General features: G+C 50.5%; 1 protein-coding gene across 2 annotated transcripts in view; it reads right to left on the reverse strand.

Moving 5' to 3' along the window:
• The window catches only part of Lrrc20 (leucine rich repeat containing 20), a 95,473-nt gene extending 76,114 nt beyond the window's left edge, over window positions 1–19,359 (reverse strand). Inside the window, exons 1-2 of one of the 2 annotated variants that reach the window (XM_041655235.1) lie at window positions 19,277–19,359; window positions 10,793–10,937 (exon numbers count right to left, since the gene is read on the reverse strand). In XM_041655235.1, the coding sequence (XP_041511169.1) occupies window positions 10,793–10,874 (82 nt within the window). In that variant the 5' untranslated portion in view covers window positions 10,875–10,937; window positions 19,277–19,359. Of the gene's footprint in view, window positions 1–10,792; window positions 10,938–11,239; window positions 11,542–19,276 lie in introns of those variants that run through there. The other variant, XM_041655236.1, reaches the window with a different exon arrangement.
• Window positions 19,360–19,783: the final 424 nt, after the last annotated feature.

Consider the following 19,783-nt stretch of genomic DNA (forward strand, 5'->3'; position numbering starts at 1 on the left):
AAAAGGGTATCCTGGGACAGCAGGCCACAGAGGGAGGGGTGAGGCAAGCCTCAGCGTGGGAGTAAGGAGCAAGCGCAGCAGCCTACTGGGGACCTGCAGGGTTCCCTGATCATACCTTCCCTTCGGTACCTTCCCAGTCCACCCTCTGCAGAGCCATGAGCACAGACACAGCACAGGGTGAGACACCATTCAGGAGAGGGGACTTGACAAAGAACCCACCCAGAGAAACCAGAGCGTGACAGAAACAGACGTTTGGGCAATCCAGTCAACTAGGGCGATTCAAAGGGGCCTAACCTCACCCTCATCTTCTGGGCTAATGAGTCTGGACAGCACCATCGCTGTGAGCAATCACAATTTCTCAACTTTATCAGGCAAGAGATTGCTTCTGGCACGTGCCCGTTGACCCTGAGAGCCTAGAGGACGCCTGGCCTGTCCACTCCAACCTGGACTTCCATCCCTGGCCACCTCAGCAGCCAGTGTCACATGTGCATTTGTGGAAATATTTGGTTTTAATATACTACTCAGTCTGCTCATTAAGTTGCCTGCCCAAGGCTAACATTTTCGTGCCTGAGCAACGGGAGCTTTTGATACTGTGAAATTATCTATTTGCCGATTTCTGAGGCCAGGCGTTTTCACTCTCCTGCAAGCACGCACTCTTTGAAGCTGCATCATTAGCCCTGCAATTTCAAAGATTTGCCATCAAGGGAGGGAGCAACCTCAGGTGGGCTGGGCTCCTGGAACGGTGGCTTCTTCTGCAGAAATCCCCAGTGCCAGCTGACTGAGCCACCTGTCCAATTCCTTGCTGTGAGCCTCTCCATGGTGTCCCACAAAGGTACCCAAACTTCTCAGAACTCCCCACACTACCAACTCCAAATAACCCAGGCTCCAGTTTGTTAACCAGATTCCACAGAGCACCCCTAAGGGCCTTCCTGTCACCCACAAAGGTGCCAAGCTGCTTCTCCCCTGGGATCCCTAGGTGATTTCATGTGTGCCCTATGCCCAGTGGTAACCTTTCCAGACCTGAGCAGGTCACGCAGCTCTCTTGCTCAGAAGCCACCAGGGACCTCTGTCACACCCAGATCAGAGAAAGCAGAGGCAGCTCACGTACTCATTTAGCTGATTTCAGAGGCGGCGAGCGCCTCTTGACACTGAAGATACGCATTTCCCTACAACATGGGCTTACTGGCCTCTGGTGGGGCCTCCAGTGCTCCCAAACACAGAATCAACTGTCTCCTCAGAAGTAACAATGTTTGCTGCACCCTGGAGAGAACTCTGGCTGGGTTTAAATCACTCTCCCCACCTTACCAGGGAGGTACGGCCTGGGAAGTGGCTCAGTGCCACTACGCCTCAGTTTTCTCCTCTGTAACACAGAGGCTGGAATGTTACCGTTGGTCAGTGTTCACTTAGGACGCACAAAACCGAATTTGGCACAGCTGTGCAAGCCTGTAATCCAAGCACTCTGGAGGCAAAGCCAGGAGGACCAGAAGTTCGAGGTCCTCCTCAGCTACATAAGGAGTTGGAGGCTTAACAGGTCCCTTTTAAGGATGAAACGGGGAGTATGTGCAGCAGCTGACAGGAAGTGGCTGTGTCTTCCTATTGACAGTCATTCTGATCCTAAGGGACCCTTCTACCTTCAGGCTCTTTAGATCTTGGCCCTGTGTAAGGTGAGACCTCACTGCACAGCTATTTACAATGTCACAGCACTTCACCTCCTAACTGGCTCCTCCACCCGTCTGTGTGGCCCTGTCCTTCCTGGCAGGGACCGCCCACCTTTAACCAGGAACACCTGGCCCCGACTAGCCCTTAAGGTTCAGAAGCACTGATGCCCAGTCCACGGCGCAGGTGCACTGCTGCGGTCCTGCGTGTAAATAAAAGCAGAGCTCATATTCCACTCCCTCCCTCCTCTGCAAGGACTGTACAGCCCACAGGACCAGCTCTCCACCTGGTGCCCCATCTCCATGGACCGCAGCATTTCAAATCACTGCCATATCTGGGCCCTAGTGTCCTGGCTAGAGAGGGACCACCACCATCCCCGTTTCCCTTGAGACAACCCTGAGAGGGACCAAGTCTCTCGCCCAAGCCATCTCCACAGCACTAGGATACGAAGAGGAAGGATGGAGGGGAGGAGAACAAGGGAATGGGGCCTTATTCGTTTCTCCAGTGCAGGCACTGGCTTGGGACAAGTCCTCTGACTGGGCAACATGGTACAGAGGGGGTCAGGCAATTAAGTCCTTGGGGCACCGAATCTGGAATCTGGAAGTGTGGCAGTCTGAAGTTCTCAGCCTCAGTGATGTCCAAATGGGGTGGATGAGGCTCATTCACCGATACTTTCAGAGCTCCAAGAGATCTAGCCATCCAAGGGAGGGAGAGACCCATCCACGGAGCTCTGGGGCCTCTCTCAGCACTGCGACGAACTGGGGCAGCCTAGGACCCCAGCTGACCACTGTCTGTCCCAGCAATCCCACAGCCGGCCAGTCTGACCCCAAGAGCCTCGTGCTCTTCTGGTCCCACAAAACACTGTGCCAGAGAGGAAGGGACTAGGGGCGGGGCCAGAGTGCAGGGAAGGAAAGTCAGGTTACCCACTACCTACCCTTCCCCGCCTTGGAGTCAGCACTCCAGGCTTACAGTTACCCACAGCTTCTTCTGTGCTTAGGTTTGGATTTTTTTCTTTCTGGTTGGGGTGGGGGTAAGGTAGAAGGTTGCTTTTTAAGACAAGTCTCACCCTGCAGCCTTAGCTAGCCTGGAACTCATGACCTCCACCTCCAGAGCGCTGCGATTACGGGAGCTACTACCGTGCTTAGCGCCTGTTTTTGTAGCTGTTGTTTGGTGAGTGGCTTTTGTTGTTTTTTGAGTTAGGGTTTCATGTAGCCCAAGCTAGCCTTGAGCTTACTACGTAGCTGAGGATGGCCCTGAACTTTGGTCCTCCTGCCTCTACTTCTCAAGTGCTGGGACTACAAGAATATCACTAGGCTTGATTTACTAGGCAAACGCTCTCCGGGCTGAGCTACCTCCCAGCATGTCTGCTGCTGTCCTCCAGGTGTGAAAGTCACAGCTAGACCTTAGAGCAAGACCACACTCTGCACCACGGGGGCAGACCACACTCTGCACCACGGGGGCAGACCACACTCTGCACCACGGGGGCAGACCACACTCTGCACCATGGGGGCTGCTTCCCTTCGGAGTGGTCCCTTTCCTGTCCCCGAGGACCACTATACCTGAAGCCGAGGGGTCTAGGTGGGCCCCAGGACCACCTGGGCACAAAGAAAAGGACAGCAGACAAGGTGTACTGGAACCTTGAGTCCTCTCCTGCCGCCCACTGCCTGGACTTTGCACTCATGGTTCTGGGCCTCAGCTGCACTTAACACCAGTTCAGAAGCTCCACGGACCCCAGGAGGACGGGCACGAATCACGAGCCTCTGAAACAAGAGCCGCCCCAGGCCTGGGTCCTGTATTAAAGCCCAGCAGGCCCAGGCGCCAGGCCTATTTGCCGGTGGTAAAGCTGTTTCTGTTTCTGTGAATCTATTGATTTTTCCTTTTCAAGCCGGTTATTTGCTTCTGAGTTATACCCTCGCATCCTACCAGGACTCCACCTACGCTGGCACATCCTGCCGGGGACACCAGCCGCAGACTCTCGGAAGCTTATTGACAGCCGCTGCCGCCACAGCCTGCCCACACACGCCTGCTTTCTTAGATCCCCGGGCCAGGCAATGGACATGCCCAAGGCACCTTGGAGAGTGGGCTGGTATCTCAGCACCTGTGTAACTGACAGAAGTTCAGACCAAAATTGGGAAATGACTGCCAAGGTCACCTAGCAAGGTCAGGGTTGAGCTAAAGGCTTGTACTGGGTGGTTTTGTGTGTCAACTTGAAACAAGCTACAGAGTCATCAGAGGAAGGAGCCTCAGCTGAGGAAATGCCTCCTTGAGATCCAGCTATAAGGCAATTTCTCGTTTAGTGATCAATGTGGGAGGGTCCAGCCCATGGTGGTAGAGCCATCCCTGGGTTACTGGTCTGGGTTTTATAAGAAGGTAGGGCTGAGCAAGCCATGGGAAGCAAATCAGTAAGCAGCTCCCTTCCATGGCCTCTGCATCAGCTTCTGCTTCCAGGATCTTTCCTTGTTTGAGTTCCTGTCCTGACTTCCTTCAGAAATGAACAGCAATGCTGAAGTGTAAGTCAAATAAACCCTTTCCTCCCCAACTTGCTTTTTGGTCGTGGTTTTTCTTCAAAGCAACAGAAACCCTAAGACAAGGCTCAAGCCTCTAACTCTCTTGCTACCAACAGGCCTATCCTAAGACGGATGAAAGGGGCCATAGGAACTCTGGATATGTCCCACTTGTTGGTTCTACCTCCCTGTCAGTGCTACAACCAGGCCTTTGTCAGACTGAACGGTATCTGCTCTAGAGCCGCACACTGCCTAGAAAGGATGCCTACAGCCTGGGTTTCTCCTTACAGAATTACATACATATGAGAACTGTTGTTAGCCCTGAATTCATGAACAGTGGTGTTGGTGAACACACTGGAACACATGTATGCAGTGGAATATAACACAAGGATACATGTAACAGACATCTACAGGCAGACACATGGAAGATTCTGAGTAGTGAAGAAACAAAACCAAAGATGTGTGTGCTAAAACTTCATGCACACAGCTCTGGGGAGAGCGCTCAGGGTAAGAATGATTGCTATGTGCTGGGCGGTGGTGGCGCACGCCTTTAACCCCAGCACTCGGGAGGCAGAGGCAGGCGGATCTCTCTGAGTTCGAGGCCAGCCTGGTCTACAGAGTGAGTTCCAGGACAGGCTTCAAAGCTACAGAGAAACTCTGTCTCGAAAAACCATGAATGAGTGAATGAATGAATGAATGAATGAGAAAGAATGCTTACTACACAATCATGGGGACCGCAGTTCAGATCCCAGTGATGTGCTACATAACACTCAACATCCTCTTTGGGCCTGCACGTGCATACATTCAAATACACACTTGCACATACATTCGCACACACAAACAAATAACCTCTCTTTAAAAATCCATGCGCAGGAGGCAGCAGAGATGGTTCAGCAGTTAAGAGTGTATACTGTTCTTGGAAAGGACCAAGTAAGCAAACATTGGGTGTCAGTCCCCACCTTCCACCTTCCTGCAGACAGGGTATCTTGTTATCTACCACTGCATACACCAGGCTAGCTGGCCTCCAAGCTCTGGGGCCTTCTATCTCTGCCTCCATCTGCGCTGCAGCAACCAGCTTTGTGTGTGTTCTGGAGATCCAGGCTCAGACTCTCATGCTTGCATGGCCAGCATGGTGCCCACTGAGCCCTCTCCCTGAACCATATTTCTGCTGCTTTTAAGCCAGCTGGGCTACAGTGCTCTATCTCAGGAGTCGGAATGTACTAGGGCACTGGCAACTCTGGGTCAGGGCCGGGGAGGATGGAGAACTCTATGTGCACTGGGCAGCCACACTCCCGAGAAATGGTCAGCTCAGCGGTCAACAGCGTGAGATTGCGGGTGCCCCCTCCAGGACACAAAGCTTTCCTATTAAAAGGTCCTGAGCTCCGGAGGGGGAAGCTCTTTCTTGGCCTGGAGGAAGGCTCGGGCTTGGTTTCCCAAACCCCGCAATCTGGAGAGACTGTCCAGAAACGGGAGTTTAGATAGAAAGTTTCTCACACCCCCTCCACATCGCATCATACAGAGGCAGGACCGAGAGGAGGCTCCTCATCACACAGGAACTCAGGGGCTCTACAGAGAACAGCTGGAAGCTTGGCAGTGGACAGCCAGTCAGCAACCAGCCTGTTGTCCCATCAGAAGTGGGGCCAGGAAAGCAGGACAAAAGCTCTGGCTTTCTGAGCGAGCAGAAATGGGAGTCTGAGGGATGCCTAGGGAGCCTGTCTCTACCTGCATGACCTCAGAAAGGGTTGAACCTGGCAGACGCTGGGGACTTCCCTGGCTAGAAACTTGACAGTGAAACATACAACCCCTAAACCCACAGGAACTATAGGTTACTAAACCTCAACTAAGGCCAGGGCTACCACCCAGCCAGGACAGAGAAGCAATTCCTGCTATAGTCCAGGGTGCTTCCCTTATCCTACACATGTATGTATACAGAGAGGGAGAGAGGAACGTGGAGGGAGATTTGCCTCAGTTTCCACACCAAACCCCCGGAGCAGTGGAAAATCACATTAAGTGCATGGTAGATACTGTTATAAAAGAGAGGGGTTTCTACTTGGCTGTGTGGCACTCATCTTTAATCCCAGCATTTTGGAGGCAGAGGCAGGAAAATCTCTGTGAGTTTGAGGCCAGCCTGGACTATAGAGCGAGTTCCAGGCAAGCCAGAGCTACCCAGGGAGACTCTTTCTCAAAATAAAACAAAAACGGGAGGGAGGGAGGGAGGATAGTAAGGAGGAGGGAAGGAAGGGCGAGAGAGGTAGGAAGGAAAGAAAGAAGGGGGGTCCAGATCGTGTGGTCCCTACACGGGTCAGACAAACTACACATTACAGAAGCTGAGCTGGTTGAGGAGAGGCCTTTGTCAGGCGGTGGGACTGACATCCTGCAGCAGCCGGGCCTGCTGGTGACAGGGTGCCATCTGCTGGTAAGTGTGGCTGGACGTGGCTAGGGGCTGGAGAGCCAGGGAAAAGGGAATTGGGGGGCGGGGGTCTGCATCCCTTCTCTCCCTAGCCTTGCTCTACCTAGGATGCGGCCTCTCCCAACTCACGCTCAGTCTCCCGCTGTGACCGTTCATATATATCCAGAGGTTGGCCAGGTAACGAGCCTGCTCCGACCTTAGAAATTCAAGGAAGAAGGGCCTCTCACAAGCATCCCCTCTACGTGCTGCCTGGGAGAACCTTGCCATTTCACAGTCATTGGGGCCCATGAACACAAACATTTGCCCAGCTTCCAGACTGTCCCAAGAGGAGAACACGCAGGCTTGAGTTTGGCAAAGCTAACTTATATGCACCACCAGAAGTACTGTCTAGAAGAAAAGAATGATAAATTGGACTTCATCAAGATTAAAAAATCTGGCCGGGCGATGGTGGCGCACGCCTTTAATCCCAGCACTCGGGAGGCAGAGGCAGGTGGATCTCTGTGAGTTCGAGACCAGCCTGGTCTACAGAGCTAGTTCCAGGACAGGCTCCAAAGCCACAGAGAAACCCTGTCTTGAAAAACCAAAAAAAAAAAAAAAAAAAAAAAAGATTAAAAAATCTGTTTCTCAAAAGGCACTGTTAAAAGGCTGAAAGACGAGGTAAAGCCTAGAAACTGAATTAGCAAAACACATCTGGCCAGGCCACGATGGAGAACACATGCCGGAGGACCCCAGCACTTAGGAGGCTGAGGCAGTGGATGGCATTGGGAGTCCAGCCTGACTCAAACTTTAAGAAGTGAAACAAAACTCAGATCCTGAATGTGTAAAGAACTGGGCACCAGCAAGATGGCTCAGCAGGGAAAGGCATTAACCACCAAACCTGACGACCTGAATTCCAACCCCAGGACCCACATGGCTGAAGAAGAGAACTGACTCCCTAAAGTTCTCTGACTTCTACAAACACACCATGATGACTTCTACAAACACACCATGACAAGTGTGCACCCCACCCAATAAATAAATAAGTAATAAGTATAACACACTAAAACTATATATATTTATAGATCCAGGCAAGGTGGCACATGCCTTTATTCCTAGCACTCAGAAGGCAGAAGCAAACAGATCTCTTTCCAGAATAGTCAGGGCTACGCAAAGAAAAAAAATCTGTATATATATATATATGCACATACATACATACATATATATATATACATATGAATTTTCAAAACTTAACAAGAAAAGTTGCTTGTTTAAAAATGTCAGTAAAAGGCTAGAAGACTGATTTCATCAAAGACAGACAGATCAGGCGAAGAGGGACATGTAAAGATTTTCAACATCATTTGTCATCAAATAACTGTAAACAAAGCAACAAGAGATGTTGTCTCACCCCTAAAAAGCCAGACTAAATAAAAAACTGTACTGAGTGCTGAAGAATTCAGGCAGAAACCAGCACTCTCAGCATGGGAGGGGCTGTTCACACTCACCACACGCAGCCCAGCCCCTGCTCCTGGCACTAATTCGCACGAAAAACCTTCATGACAGTGTTGATGGGCTCATTAACAACGTGGGAAACCTAGGTATCGCCCATGTGTCCTCCTGCCTGGGAAGAGGCAATCAGACAGAGACACGCTTGCATCACTTATTCTACTCAGGGGAGAGAGAAGCAAGGCGTGGATTCTCACGAGCCAGGACGAGAGTCACACAGGTTCTACAGAGGGAAGCAAAGCTCAGGTGGGCGTGGGCTTGCCTGTCTGGAATCCCAGCCTCGTGGGAGACAGAAGGGTTCCAAGTTCAGGACCACACTAGACAACTTGATGAGATAATCACAAAACAAAAATGAAAAGGGTGAGGGAGAGGAGCTGGAGGGATAGCTCAGCCGCTGAGAGCACTTGCTGTTCTTTCAGAGGACCGCCATCTGTAACTCCAGCTCTAGAGGACCCAATGTGCTCCTCTGGCTTTTGAAGGCATCTGCATTCATGTGCACAAAAGCACATATAACTAAAAATATAAGCCAAGCATAGTGGTGCACTTTGGGAGGGTGGAGACAGGAGGCAAGAGGATCCCTGTGAGTTCAAGGCCAGCATAGTCTATAGAGCAAGCTCCAGGCCAGTCAGGCCCACATAGTGAGACCCTGTCTCAAAAAGAATGAAAAGGAAAGGAAAAGGCAGGCTCACCGTGGTGTTTCTGAGGCATGAGAGGAGAGAGTCTGGAGCAGGGTAGCCTCCAGCTGTTTGACTCTCAGCCCAGCTCTTCATCTCCTGCATCCCCCACAGGGGCATCAGGGTGTTTGCTGTGTCAGAGTCTGAACCACACAGGGCTGGACGAGCTGTGGTTTTAGTTCTACTCACTGGGGTCATCAGCAAGTCACCTGCACACTTCGTCTAGCTTGAGCTCTGTAAAACTCCCACAACATGATGTGATACATGCTTGTACCATGATGTGACACATGCTTAGAACATGATGTCATACATGATTATCCCAGCACTCAGGAAGCTGAGTAGGAGGGTCACCATAAGATCAAGGCCATCTTGGGCGATACAGTGAGGTCAAAGGCAGCCTAAGCTACATGAGTCTGGGGTCTAATGAGTTTGCTACTCTGACACCTTGTCACAAAACTAAAAAACAAAAAGCAACCTTACAGAGGGCACCTTTATACAGCAGAACGCTAGAAACAACACATAAAAAATACTCATGTCAGTGGGGCAGTGGTGGTACACGCCTTTAATCCCAGCACTCAGAATCTCTCTGAGTTCAAGGCCAGCCTGGTCTACAGAGCGAGTTTCAGGACAGCCAAAGATCATCTCAAAAAACCAAACACCAAAACAAAACAAAAAGCATCATGCCTGTTTCATCATCTTTACAACAGGATATTAACATCATCAAGTTCTCATGGCAATTAAATGAGTCAGGATTGGCAAAGCGCTCACAAGGGTGCCTGGTGAGCTGGGGAGGCAGAGCCGATGGTCCATCACACGCCTTTAACGCCAGCACTAAGGAGGTAGAGACAGGTGCATCACTGTGAGTTCAAGGCCAGTTTGAGCTGCACAGCGTTCCCCTTCAGCCAGAGAGACAGGGTGAAAAAAAAGACCAGTGTTCCTGCCCTCTGGGAATGTCAGATGAGTCACTCCAGAGGAGGAAGGGAGGGAGGAAAGGTGAACAGGATAAAACTGAGGGCTTCCTGGAAGAGGCAGTGAGCAAGGCGCATCTGAAGGCTGACTATCTCTTTAATCCCTAGGTTGTTACCTTCTGACGTGGAGCCTGCATTCCAGACACACCTGATGGGGAGCTTACAGCTGGGTCTCTATCCAGCAGTAAACACCACCAAAATGCTGCCCTTTTACACAGACACATGTGCACACAAACCCTCACATGTCTGGAAAATGCCTCTCCACAGATAAACCCCATCTAAGCCATATGCACTATCGTTCCCAATATAGGGCTGTGCTCCAGCCCTCTGGGTTCCTGCAATGTGCCAACATGCCTCTGTCTCTTCAGTGGCACTGACACTCCTGTGAGCTTACACACACACACACGTGCACACACACACTCTCGTGTGTATACAGAACACATGAATCATTCATGCTCACAAAGGCATACACAAACTCATGCATATGCAGACATAATTGTTTGGTCTCCCTGGCTCCTCTTTCATTCACATCTGCAGAACTCGACTAGAAGGATGGCTTGCTTAAATGCTTGACATCTCAGGGTAAATAAAAGGCTAAAAGGCTATTATCAGTTCAAATTTAAAAAAAATACATGTCACAACAGCAGAGCGTGATGCTATCTTCCAGCTGGGTGAACCCAGAAGCTCACACAGGCTAGCCATGACTGGCAAGTATTGTTCACCCCAGGGAGACTGTGACAGTTCAACTACATAACACTCAAGAGGCGCCAGGCATGGGGCCTGTACATGGGATGAATCAAGCGTGGCCAGTTTGATGTTTTGAAGCAGTTCAAGGGAATACACACACACAGAGAACTCACTGACATTCAGTCAGCCAGGATCCACAGCTCAGACCTCTTCCAATCTCTTTGACCAAGACCCAGAAAAAGAACAAAGTCTACGGTGAGACACATACTAGCCACAACAGTCACAACTGTGGCCAAAGTTCCATGAAGCGCCGGTCCTCCTGGCCACACATGGATGACCCCTTCATCTCCTTATGTGCCATCTCTGAGTTCACAAGCAAGTCACAGGTTAGGAGAGCCTGGCCCCACTTACCCAGGGTGTCTGAGCTGCTTTCCACCGTCTCGTTGACCTTCCTCGCAACTCTGGCCACGGCCTCACCCATCTTCCTCAGCATGCAGACGTGGGTGTCGGGCTCCCAGCCTTCAGGCTGGTCTGCTGCTCACAAAGGGGTCTGTGCCTGGGGAAGACACAGGACCATGAAGCACCCACCTGCCAGTCAGGGTCCCATGACCAGAACTGTCTTCCTTAGGGACCCAGGCCATTAAGAAGCTAAAAGAAGGTGGACGATGGTGATGGACGCCTTTGATCCCAGCACTCCGGAGGCAGAGGCAGGTGGATCTCTGTGAGTTCAGGGCCAGCCTGGTCTACAGAGTGAGTTTCAGGACAGCCAGGGCTGTTACACAGAGAAACATTGTCTCGGAAAAAAAACAATAAAAAAAGAAGCAACAGCAGCTAACAGGAAGTCCCCAGGCCACTCACCTCCTCCAAAGCCCAGGCCACATCCAGCTTAGCTTCTTCAGGGGCTGCTCTAATCTGCCGCCCAGAGGGTGAGGGCAGCTGGGCTTGACTCCTTTCCTGAGAGGATCAAGACATGTGACCTCACCATACACAGATCTTGAACCAGTGGCCAAGCAGGTATGAGGTCTCAGATGGCCTGTGATTCAGCAAGTGGGGTGGGGTGTTGGGGAAGAGGCCAGGCCCAGCTAACTGCTAGGGAAAGGCACCTGTCTATTCTGCAGCCTCCCAGCCAGGGCTCAATCCACATAACGAGGCCAGCTACCTGCTTGCTGCCCATCTACCAGGTTCCTACAACACGGCAGGAAGGGCAGTACCAGGGCACATGGACCTTGGAGTCTGCAGGTGGGTGGCCTCTAGGAACGCCCTGCATGTCTGTCAGAGCGGAGGGAAGGGGACAGTGTCAGCGTTCAGGCCTCACTCTCAGCCTGCTGTGGAGTTTACCTAGGAGCAAAGAGGAAGCACTGCAAGTGAGAAGGGAAAGTGGAGAACTAGGGAGAACATGCTTAAAGAAGTGTGGGGCTGGAGAGATGGCTCGGTGGTTAAGAGCACTGGCTGCTCTTCCACAGCGACCTGGGTCCAAGTCCCAGCAACTGCATGGTAGCTCACAACCATACATACTCTTGGCTTCTTCAGGCATCGGGCACCAGACATGCATGTGAGACACACACAGGCGAAACACCAGATACTTAAAATAACTAAAGACAAGTAAGAAAAGCAATTGGTAAGGCATTGGAAAAATAGGCTGGGGTGAAGCTTATCTGGCAAACTGCTTACCAAACAGTCACAAAAGCCATGGGTTTGATCCTCAGCACCACATAAACCAGGCATGGTGGGACACACCTATAGCTATAGCACTGGGGAGCTAGAGGTTAAGATTTCAAGGTCATCCTTGGCTAAGTTAAATGCCAGCATGGATTACATGAGACCTTGCCTCAAGTAAATAATAAGCAAAGAAGTAAAAAATAAATAAATAAAAAGGAAATAAAAAAAGTCATCAAAAAATGTCTCCAAAACCCTGTTATTACAGATAAAGAAATCAAAGCACAAGGACCAGGTAATGAGGACAAGCTCAAGACAAGGGGGCCACATTCAGGCCTGGGTAGCCCCACACTTCTTCACAGATGTCACCCACATCCCCACAAGGAAGAAGGAACTCAAAGTCAAGACCAAAGGCCCTCTTCTTCGCCTCTCCTGGCCCTGTCCCCAGTCCTGAATTCAGCAGTCACTCCAGCAAAGGAGCTTCGGCAAACCCACCCTAGTCAGGGGTCAGAGGAAGAAGAGTGACAAGGACAGAAAGCAGAGATGTGGGGACTGTGTCCAGAGCTGGCCAAGCAGAAGATCAATGGCGTGTGTCCCGCCAAGAGGCTGACACAAGGGGGCTGGAACACACTGACGATGGGAAAGTCCCCAAGTCTAACTCTACCTCTGAGTAGCTGGGACGTGTTGGAGGAGGTCTCACTGAGCACTGAGCCTAGCTAACACCTCTCTTGATGAGCCCAGGACCCATAAACACTCAACAGAAGTCAGCTGAAGAGGATTCAGGAGGACACGGGCCGGTGTGACACGGGCGCCGCGTGCTTTAGGTATGACCCACGGGGCTCTGAACAAACACCTCAGCAGAACTCATCCTTGAGGAATGAGTGGTTCCCATCCCTCCACTCCCAGAACGTGTCCCCTGGCTGCTCTCTCTCCCCCTGAGCATCAGTGGTACTTAAATGACTAAGCACAAGTCACTCGGGTTGTTTGTGAGCTACAAAATTTCTCTCTCCAGCTGGGTGTGGTGGCATGCACCTTTAATCCCAGCACTGGGGAGTGTAGTTGTTTGTTTTTTACTCTTTTTGGCTCTTTACTCTTTAGGGGGCACACCACCCAGCTCCCAAATAAACCACATGAAGTCTTATTCTTACTTATGAGTCCCCAGCCTTAGCTTGGCTTGTTTCTAGACAGTTTTTCTTTAAATTGTCCCATCCATCTACCTTTTGCCTGTGGGCTTTTACCCTTCTCTATTTCTGTATATCTTTCCTTCTTACTTCACATCTGGCTGTGTGGCAGGCCCTCCACCACCACCCCCTCCTAGATCTTTTCCTCCCAGATTTCTTCTCCTATTTATTCTCTCTGCCTGCCAGTCCTGCCTATCCTTTCTCCTGTCTTGCTATTGGCCGTTCATCTCTTTATTAGACCAATCACGTGTTTTAGACTGGCAAAGTAACACAGCTTCACAGAGTTCAACAAATGCAACATAAAAGAATGCAACACGTCGGGGCTGAAGAGATGGCTCAGAGGTTAAGAGCACTGATTGCTCTTCCAGGGGACCCGGGTTCAATTCCCAGCACCCACATGGCAGCTCACAACTGTCTGAAAGGAATCTGACACCTTCACACCAATGCACATAAAATAAAGTTAAATAAACCATAAAAAATATTAAAAAAAAGAATGCAACACATCTTTGCATCATTAAAACAAATGTTACAGAGCAGAAACAAATGTAACACATCTTAAAATAATATTCCACAATAGGGGAGTTCAAGGCCTACCTGGTCTGGTCTACACAGTGAGTTCCAGGATAGTCAAGTTACATAATAAAGAGACCCTGTCTCAAAAAAAAAAAAAACATAAAAAAATAAAAATCTCCCTTCCCTCACTGGCCTGTGAACACATCCACCCTACGTTTTTCTTCACACTCTCATCAGTATAGATGCTTAGAGAGTACCTCCAATGTTGACGGTCCACACACACAATGTAGGTTTCAAGTCTCGCTGCAAATCAAATGACTCTTCCAACATGGCCAAGACAGAGTCCAAGTTACCAAGGATCCTAAGTTCAGATACCTAAGTAGCCTGCATGGCACGGACCAGTGAGTGACAGTGAAGGAAGAACTGTGACAAACTGGACCCCATCACTTTCAATATGTAGCCTCTTACTCCAAACCCCCGGGCATAAATTAGTGTTGCCAAAATTGAAGGGATGTACTTGTCTTTATTTTTTTAATCTTACTTCTTATTTAGTCTTTTTTTATGTGCATTGGTGTTTTGCCATTGGTGCCTGCATGAAGGTGTTGGATCCCCTGGAACTGAAGTTATAGACAGCTGTGAACTTCCATGTGGGTGCTGGGAATTGAGGCCCGGGTCCTCTGGGAGAGCAGCCAGTGCTCTTAATCACTGAGCCATCTCTCCAGCCCTTAATTTTTTTTAAAGATTTATTTATTTATTATGTATACAGTGTTCTGTCTGCATGTATGCCTGCAAACCAGAGGAGGACACCAGATCTCATTACAGATGGTATTGAGCCACCATGTGGTTGCTGGGAATTGAACTCAGGACCTCTGGAAGGGCCTTAATTTTACGTGTGTGTGTATGTGTGTGTGTGTGTGTGTGTGTGTAAATGCAGGCACAAGTGTGCTGTGGGACACATTTGGAGGGAAGAGGACACCTTCCAAAAGAATGTTCTCTCCAAGCCGGGCGGTGGTGACGGACGCCTTTAATCCCAGCACTTGGGAGGCAGAGGCAGAGGCAGGCGGATCTCTGTGAGTTCGAGAACAGCCTGGTCTACAAGAGCTAGTTCCAGGACAGGCTCCAAAAACCACAGAGAAACCCTGCCTCGAAAAACCGAAAAAAAAAAAAAAAAAAAAAAAAAAAAAAAAAAAAAAGAATGTTCTCTCCACTGTAGGTTCTTGGATCAAACCCAGGCCATCAGGTGTGACAGTAAGTGCTTTACCTACTGAGCCACTTCGCTGGCTCTGAGGTCATTTATCCTAACTTCTTCATTAACAGGGAAACTGAGGATCAAGGAAGGGGGGCCAGCAGGCTAGATGGAAACAGAGACCAGATCCCAAGTCTCCTAATTCTTAGCCTGGAGCTAGCTATTCTTGCTGTGGCAGATTCTCTCCTTTCGCCTCTCCAATACTCATGACCAACAATCATAGATATTTATGTTAGGTATATAGGACATAAGAATAAAAATAATGACAGGATTTAGTTCTGACTTGTGATTCTTTTGAAGATGAAATTGCTAAAGAACAGCACCGGGACAATTCTGGACTCAAAAACAAAGATGGAAAGAAAAATTGCCAAGATGCCTAGGGCCTGTGCTTCCCAGAAGACGAGACTAAGCGGTCAATTAACCACTGTGCCTGCAATTCTATCAGATGCTACCAGGTGGCGATGTTGCTGCAGGCTACTGATGGAAGAAGTTCCTGGAAAACCACCAGGAATAGAAACTCGGACACCCCACAGTGTGGGTCAGACTTACTAGGAAGAAGGACTCCCTTATTTCAAGGACGCTCTGGGTGCAGCACAGATACATCCTAGGCTGTCCAAAGGAAATCTAAAACATCAGCTACTTACATTCGCCATGCTCACTGCTGGCCCGGTAGCCACTCACACGTCACCTAAAGCTTCTTCTCGCCACAAGAGAGAATTGCTCCACCAATCCAGATGACAAAACGGGCAAGACTGTGCGATGGAGAGATGGCAGGTCACATTCTGTACAAGGGCGAAGATAGGGTACCAGGGCTCCAGAGCCGAGGGAGAACATGCTGGAGGGGGCTGGAGTGGACTCCTGCCCTACCAAGAAGCAGTAAGAAAATGATCCAATGGCGCTTATTGGCACCTGTGGCCCCAAAGGCTGGAACAAACGGATTTATTTAATATCTAGTGGAAGCTCAAAGACAAAGGATGGGATGGAAGACAAGAAAAACATATTTGTCCTTGCTGGGTCTAGTGGCGTAGTCTTGTAAGCCCAGCTACTCAGTAGGCTGAAGCAGGATAATTATAAGTTCAAGTCCTGCCTGGACTGTTAAGCAAGTTCAAGGGCAATTCAGACCCTTCTCCTAGCCCTGAGTTTAATCCCAGTAGTACTGGTGAGGAATGGGAAACATGGGATGGGGCACATAACTGGTTTTTGTTTTTCTTTCCATTTCAATGTTTTAAAAAGAGAAGTGTTGGGAGCTAGTAGACCCTGAATTTCCTGTAAACAACTTGTTTTCCTCTGCTCTAAGCAGGCTGCAGCTGCTCTGAGCACGAGACCCTGATGGCAAGGGCGTGAGTTCTGATGGGTTTGCAGCTGAAAGATCCTGAGAGCAGGGGCGTGGCCAGAGCCCTATATAAGTTGCCCCTGAGCTCAATCAAGTTGGCATTGTTGTATCAAGGATGACCAGTGTCTCAGTCACTCTGTCTGTATCTGTGTGTGTATGAGATTTTAAGTCTCCAGGCCAGTTCCCAGCTTGCATAGCAGGTCCTATAGGGAAGGGCTACAGGACCGGCAATTTTACAGGCAGGTTTTTACAGAGAAGCAGATAACTGTCCAAGCCAAACAAGCGGCAGGACAGTGGGCTGCCCCCTCCCCAATCTATATAAACAATCTGAGTTCATTCACAATCAGCACATCAGCATTATTTGAACAATCAAGGCACTAGACATCTCTCTGGAACCAGCACAAACCATGGGCCCCAGGCCAGCCCCACAGGTCTAGGTTGTAGACTTTCAGAAGCAGAGATCTGGTCAACCCTTTGCATAATAGTGGTGGTGGTGGCAAGAGTCAGAGGAAAACAGGAGCTATAGTCCACAGGGGCCTGGGCTGCTTCGGTACCACCAATCCCAGCCACTGTGTGGGAGAGACTTGGAAACGTTCAAGGAGACTGGCCATGGTGACACGTATCAATAATTCCAACATGAGAAAAGCTGAAGTAGGAGGATTGTGAGTCTCAGGCCAGCCTGGGCTACAGAGCAAGACCCTGTCTCAAAAAAATGAAGGAAGGGAGGGAGAAAGGGAGGGAGGGAGAAAGGGAGGGAGAAAGAGAGGAAGGGAAGAAGGAGAGAGGGAAGGAGGGAGGGAGGGAAGGAAGGAGGAAAAAGAAAACCAGAAGAGGGCTGGAGAAATGGCTCAGAAGGTAAGAGCACTGGCTGCTTTTCCAGCGATCCTGAGTTCAATTTCCAGCAACCACATGGTGGCTCACAACCATCTGTAATGTAATCAGACCTGGTGCCTTCCTTGCCAGCAGTACATTGTATGCTTAATAAATAAATAAATTTAAAAAAAAAAACAGAAGAGGAGGACAAAATCACCAAAGCAATTACTCCAAAGCCCAAGGTGCTTGGACAGAGAATCAACTCTTCCCACTGCTCATCTGCCCTTCCCCCGAGTTTGTAATACAAACCCAGCACATGCTTAAATTTGAAATCTTCTCGTCACCATCTATTAAATCCACACTGGGCAACAAAAAGACAGAGACAGGATAGGGACTAGAGGCGTCACCACCTTTTGTCACTGCAACATGGCATTCTCATCTACATGGGCATAGCTCCCCCGGGGACAAATGGGCCCCCCAGGCCACAGATTGGCATGACTGATAAACAAGCTTCCCACAGGCCAGCAGAAAGAGCCAGTCACAGGCCAGTACAGTACAGTTATGGCCTGGGATGGGGGGGGGGCATGAAGGCCTGAGGCAAGACCCCATGGGTGGAATCACTGGGTGCCAGCAACAGGGAGGCAAAGACGTGCCAGAGAGGGGCTGGAGAAATGGCTCAGTGGTTAAGAGCACTGCCTGCTCTTCCAAAGGTCCTGAGTTCAATTCCCAGCAACCACATGGTGGCTCACAACCATCTGTAATGAGGTCTGGTGCCCTCTTCTGGCCATGCAGGCATACATGCAGACAGAATATTGTATACATAATAAATAAATATTAAAAAAAAAAAAAAGACGTGCCAGAGAAAGCCTAGAAGGTTGCTCTCTGAGGGGCACAACTAACCCGAGAAGAATTCTGCAAAGTGTTCAATGCCGTGGGGCAGCCCCAGTTCTAAGAAGGAAACATTACCTTCCTCAACGGTGCTGTTAGAAAAACTAATTGGTGATAAATCACTTCTGGGGAAGCGTTTTTGCAAGCCATTAAGGGCTTCCCACATTAAGGCATGACAATCAATAGGTAATCAAACAAGAAAGACTCGAAGTCTTCACATAATAAATTGAAGGTGTGTATGGTATTCTGCTTAGATGGAGCTTGGACTACTATGAGCTCTGTGCGATTTCTCTGCCAGATCACCAAATGGGGGCTTGGGTACTTAAACCTTGACTATAGTACTGACCTAGCCCTTAAGGGCCAGAACTTTACCACCTTATCTGCAGCCCTGAGATCTCTACAAAGAAAACACTGCGACACTCCGGCCGCACCAGATGGTCCTATATTTAGTTACTGTTGTGGTCAACCGGGAACTTTAGAGCCTGGCAGCCGCTCTGCGGAGCAACCAGAGCCTCTGGAGCCATGCGTATGAGCTGCCCCACCGCTGGCTCCAGCCAGCCTTCGGAACCCTGCCAAGGCCAAGAGTTGATGTGGGGAGGTGAGGGGCACAGTGCTTAGCCTCACCCCAGCAGTCCCAAAGGTCCACTGGAGACCAGAACAGAATTGACCCACTTTCCCACCCAGGAGAAAGAGCAGGCAGGCTGGAGAGTGAGCCCGACGTGTCGGCGCCTGGTTTCCGAGTCTTCGGGTTTGGGTAGCCCCGCAGGAGCATCCTCGGATCGTACCTGCCCATGACTGTACAGAGTGGCCAAAGACAGGATTCCCAGGGACCCCACGACCGCTGCCAGTGGCTGCTCATCTCCAGCCCCGCGCTGGCCTGGCAGGCAGGGACTGGGGCAAAGAAAGCAAACAGAGCCGGGGGCGTCCCACGCTGCCAGGAGCGAAGAGGTACACTCCGGGAGCGACATGCGCAGCTGCCTCTCCCCGTGGGCACGGGCGTCTCCCTGGAGAAACGGAAGTGGGCTATCCGGGAGCGCTAACCACGAGCCGCCCACTCCCCCGAGCGATCTCAGACCGGCGAGTCCACGACTCAGAACACGGTCCGAGCCGCGGCTCAGTGCTACCAGGTGCCTTGGGGGAGGGGAAAGGACGCAGCCAAGCCTGGGACCCTGCTTTCCCTTCTTCCCTAGCCCGACACTCTCGGCCTCTGGCCACCGTTACTCTGCGCGGCGCGAAGCCTGTGGGCCGCTTGAAGCTGCACTTACGGAGACAAAGCGTCCTAGAACCCTGCGCCCAGCAGTCACGCTCCCTCAGTAGCCGCCGGTACCCGGTGCAAGTTCTGAGCCCGAGGGGCGGAGCTCGAGGGGCGGAGCCCAAGGGACAGCCAGCTCTGCGCGCACGGCCGTTCGGCCAATAGATTTCTAGTGAAATGAGAACTAGGGCGGGGCGAAGCCGGAGCTCCGGCCGCGCGAACCAATTACCGCCAGCTCCTCCTGCGCGCTCAGGAACCTAGGGAGGAACCGCTTTGAGTAGACTCAACCCCGGCCAGAGCGCTAGGGCGGGCGCTTGCACCTACACCTTCTGTATGCTGATCCAGGCTGAGTTTTCTCCGGATGGGGCTGAGTTCACCAGATCAGGGAACTTTGAAAAACATAAATACTAATTGAGGCCGCATTGAAACTTCATCTCTCCAAAGCCCAAAATACATGGAATTAAAGTCTATAAATGCCGGCCTCACGGAGTCATTGTGAGCATTGTTGAGTGCCGCGCAG

This window comes from Microtus oregoni, unplaced genomic scaffold (assembly GCF_018167655.1).
Source record: "Microtus oregoni isolate MIOR12 unplaced genomic scaffold, Mior012 000007F_ref0000211, whole genome shotgun sequence".
Lineage (NCBI taxonomy): Eukaryota > Metazoa > Chordata > Mammalia > Rodentia > Cricetidae > Microtus > Microtus oregoni.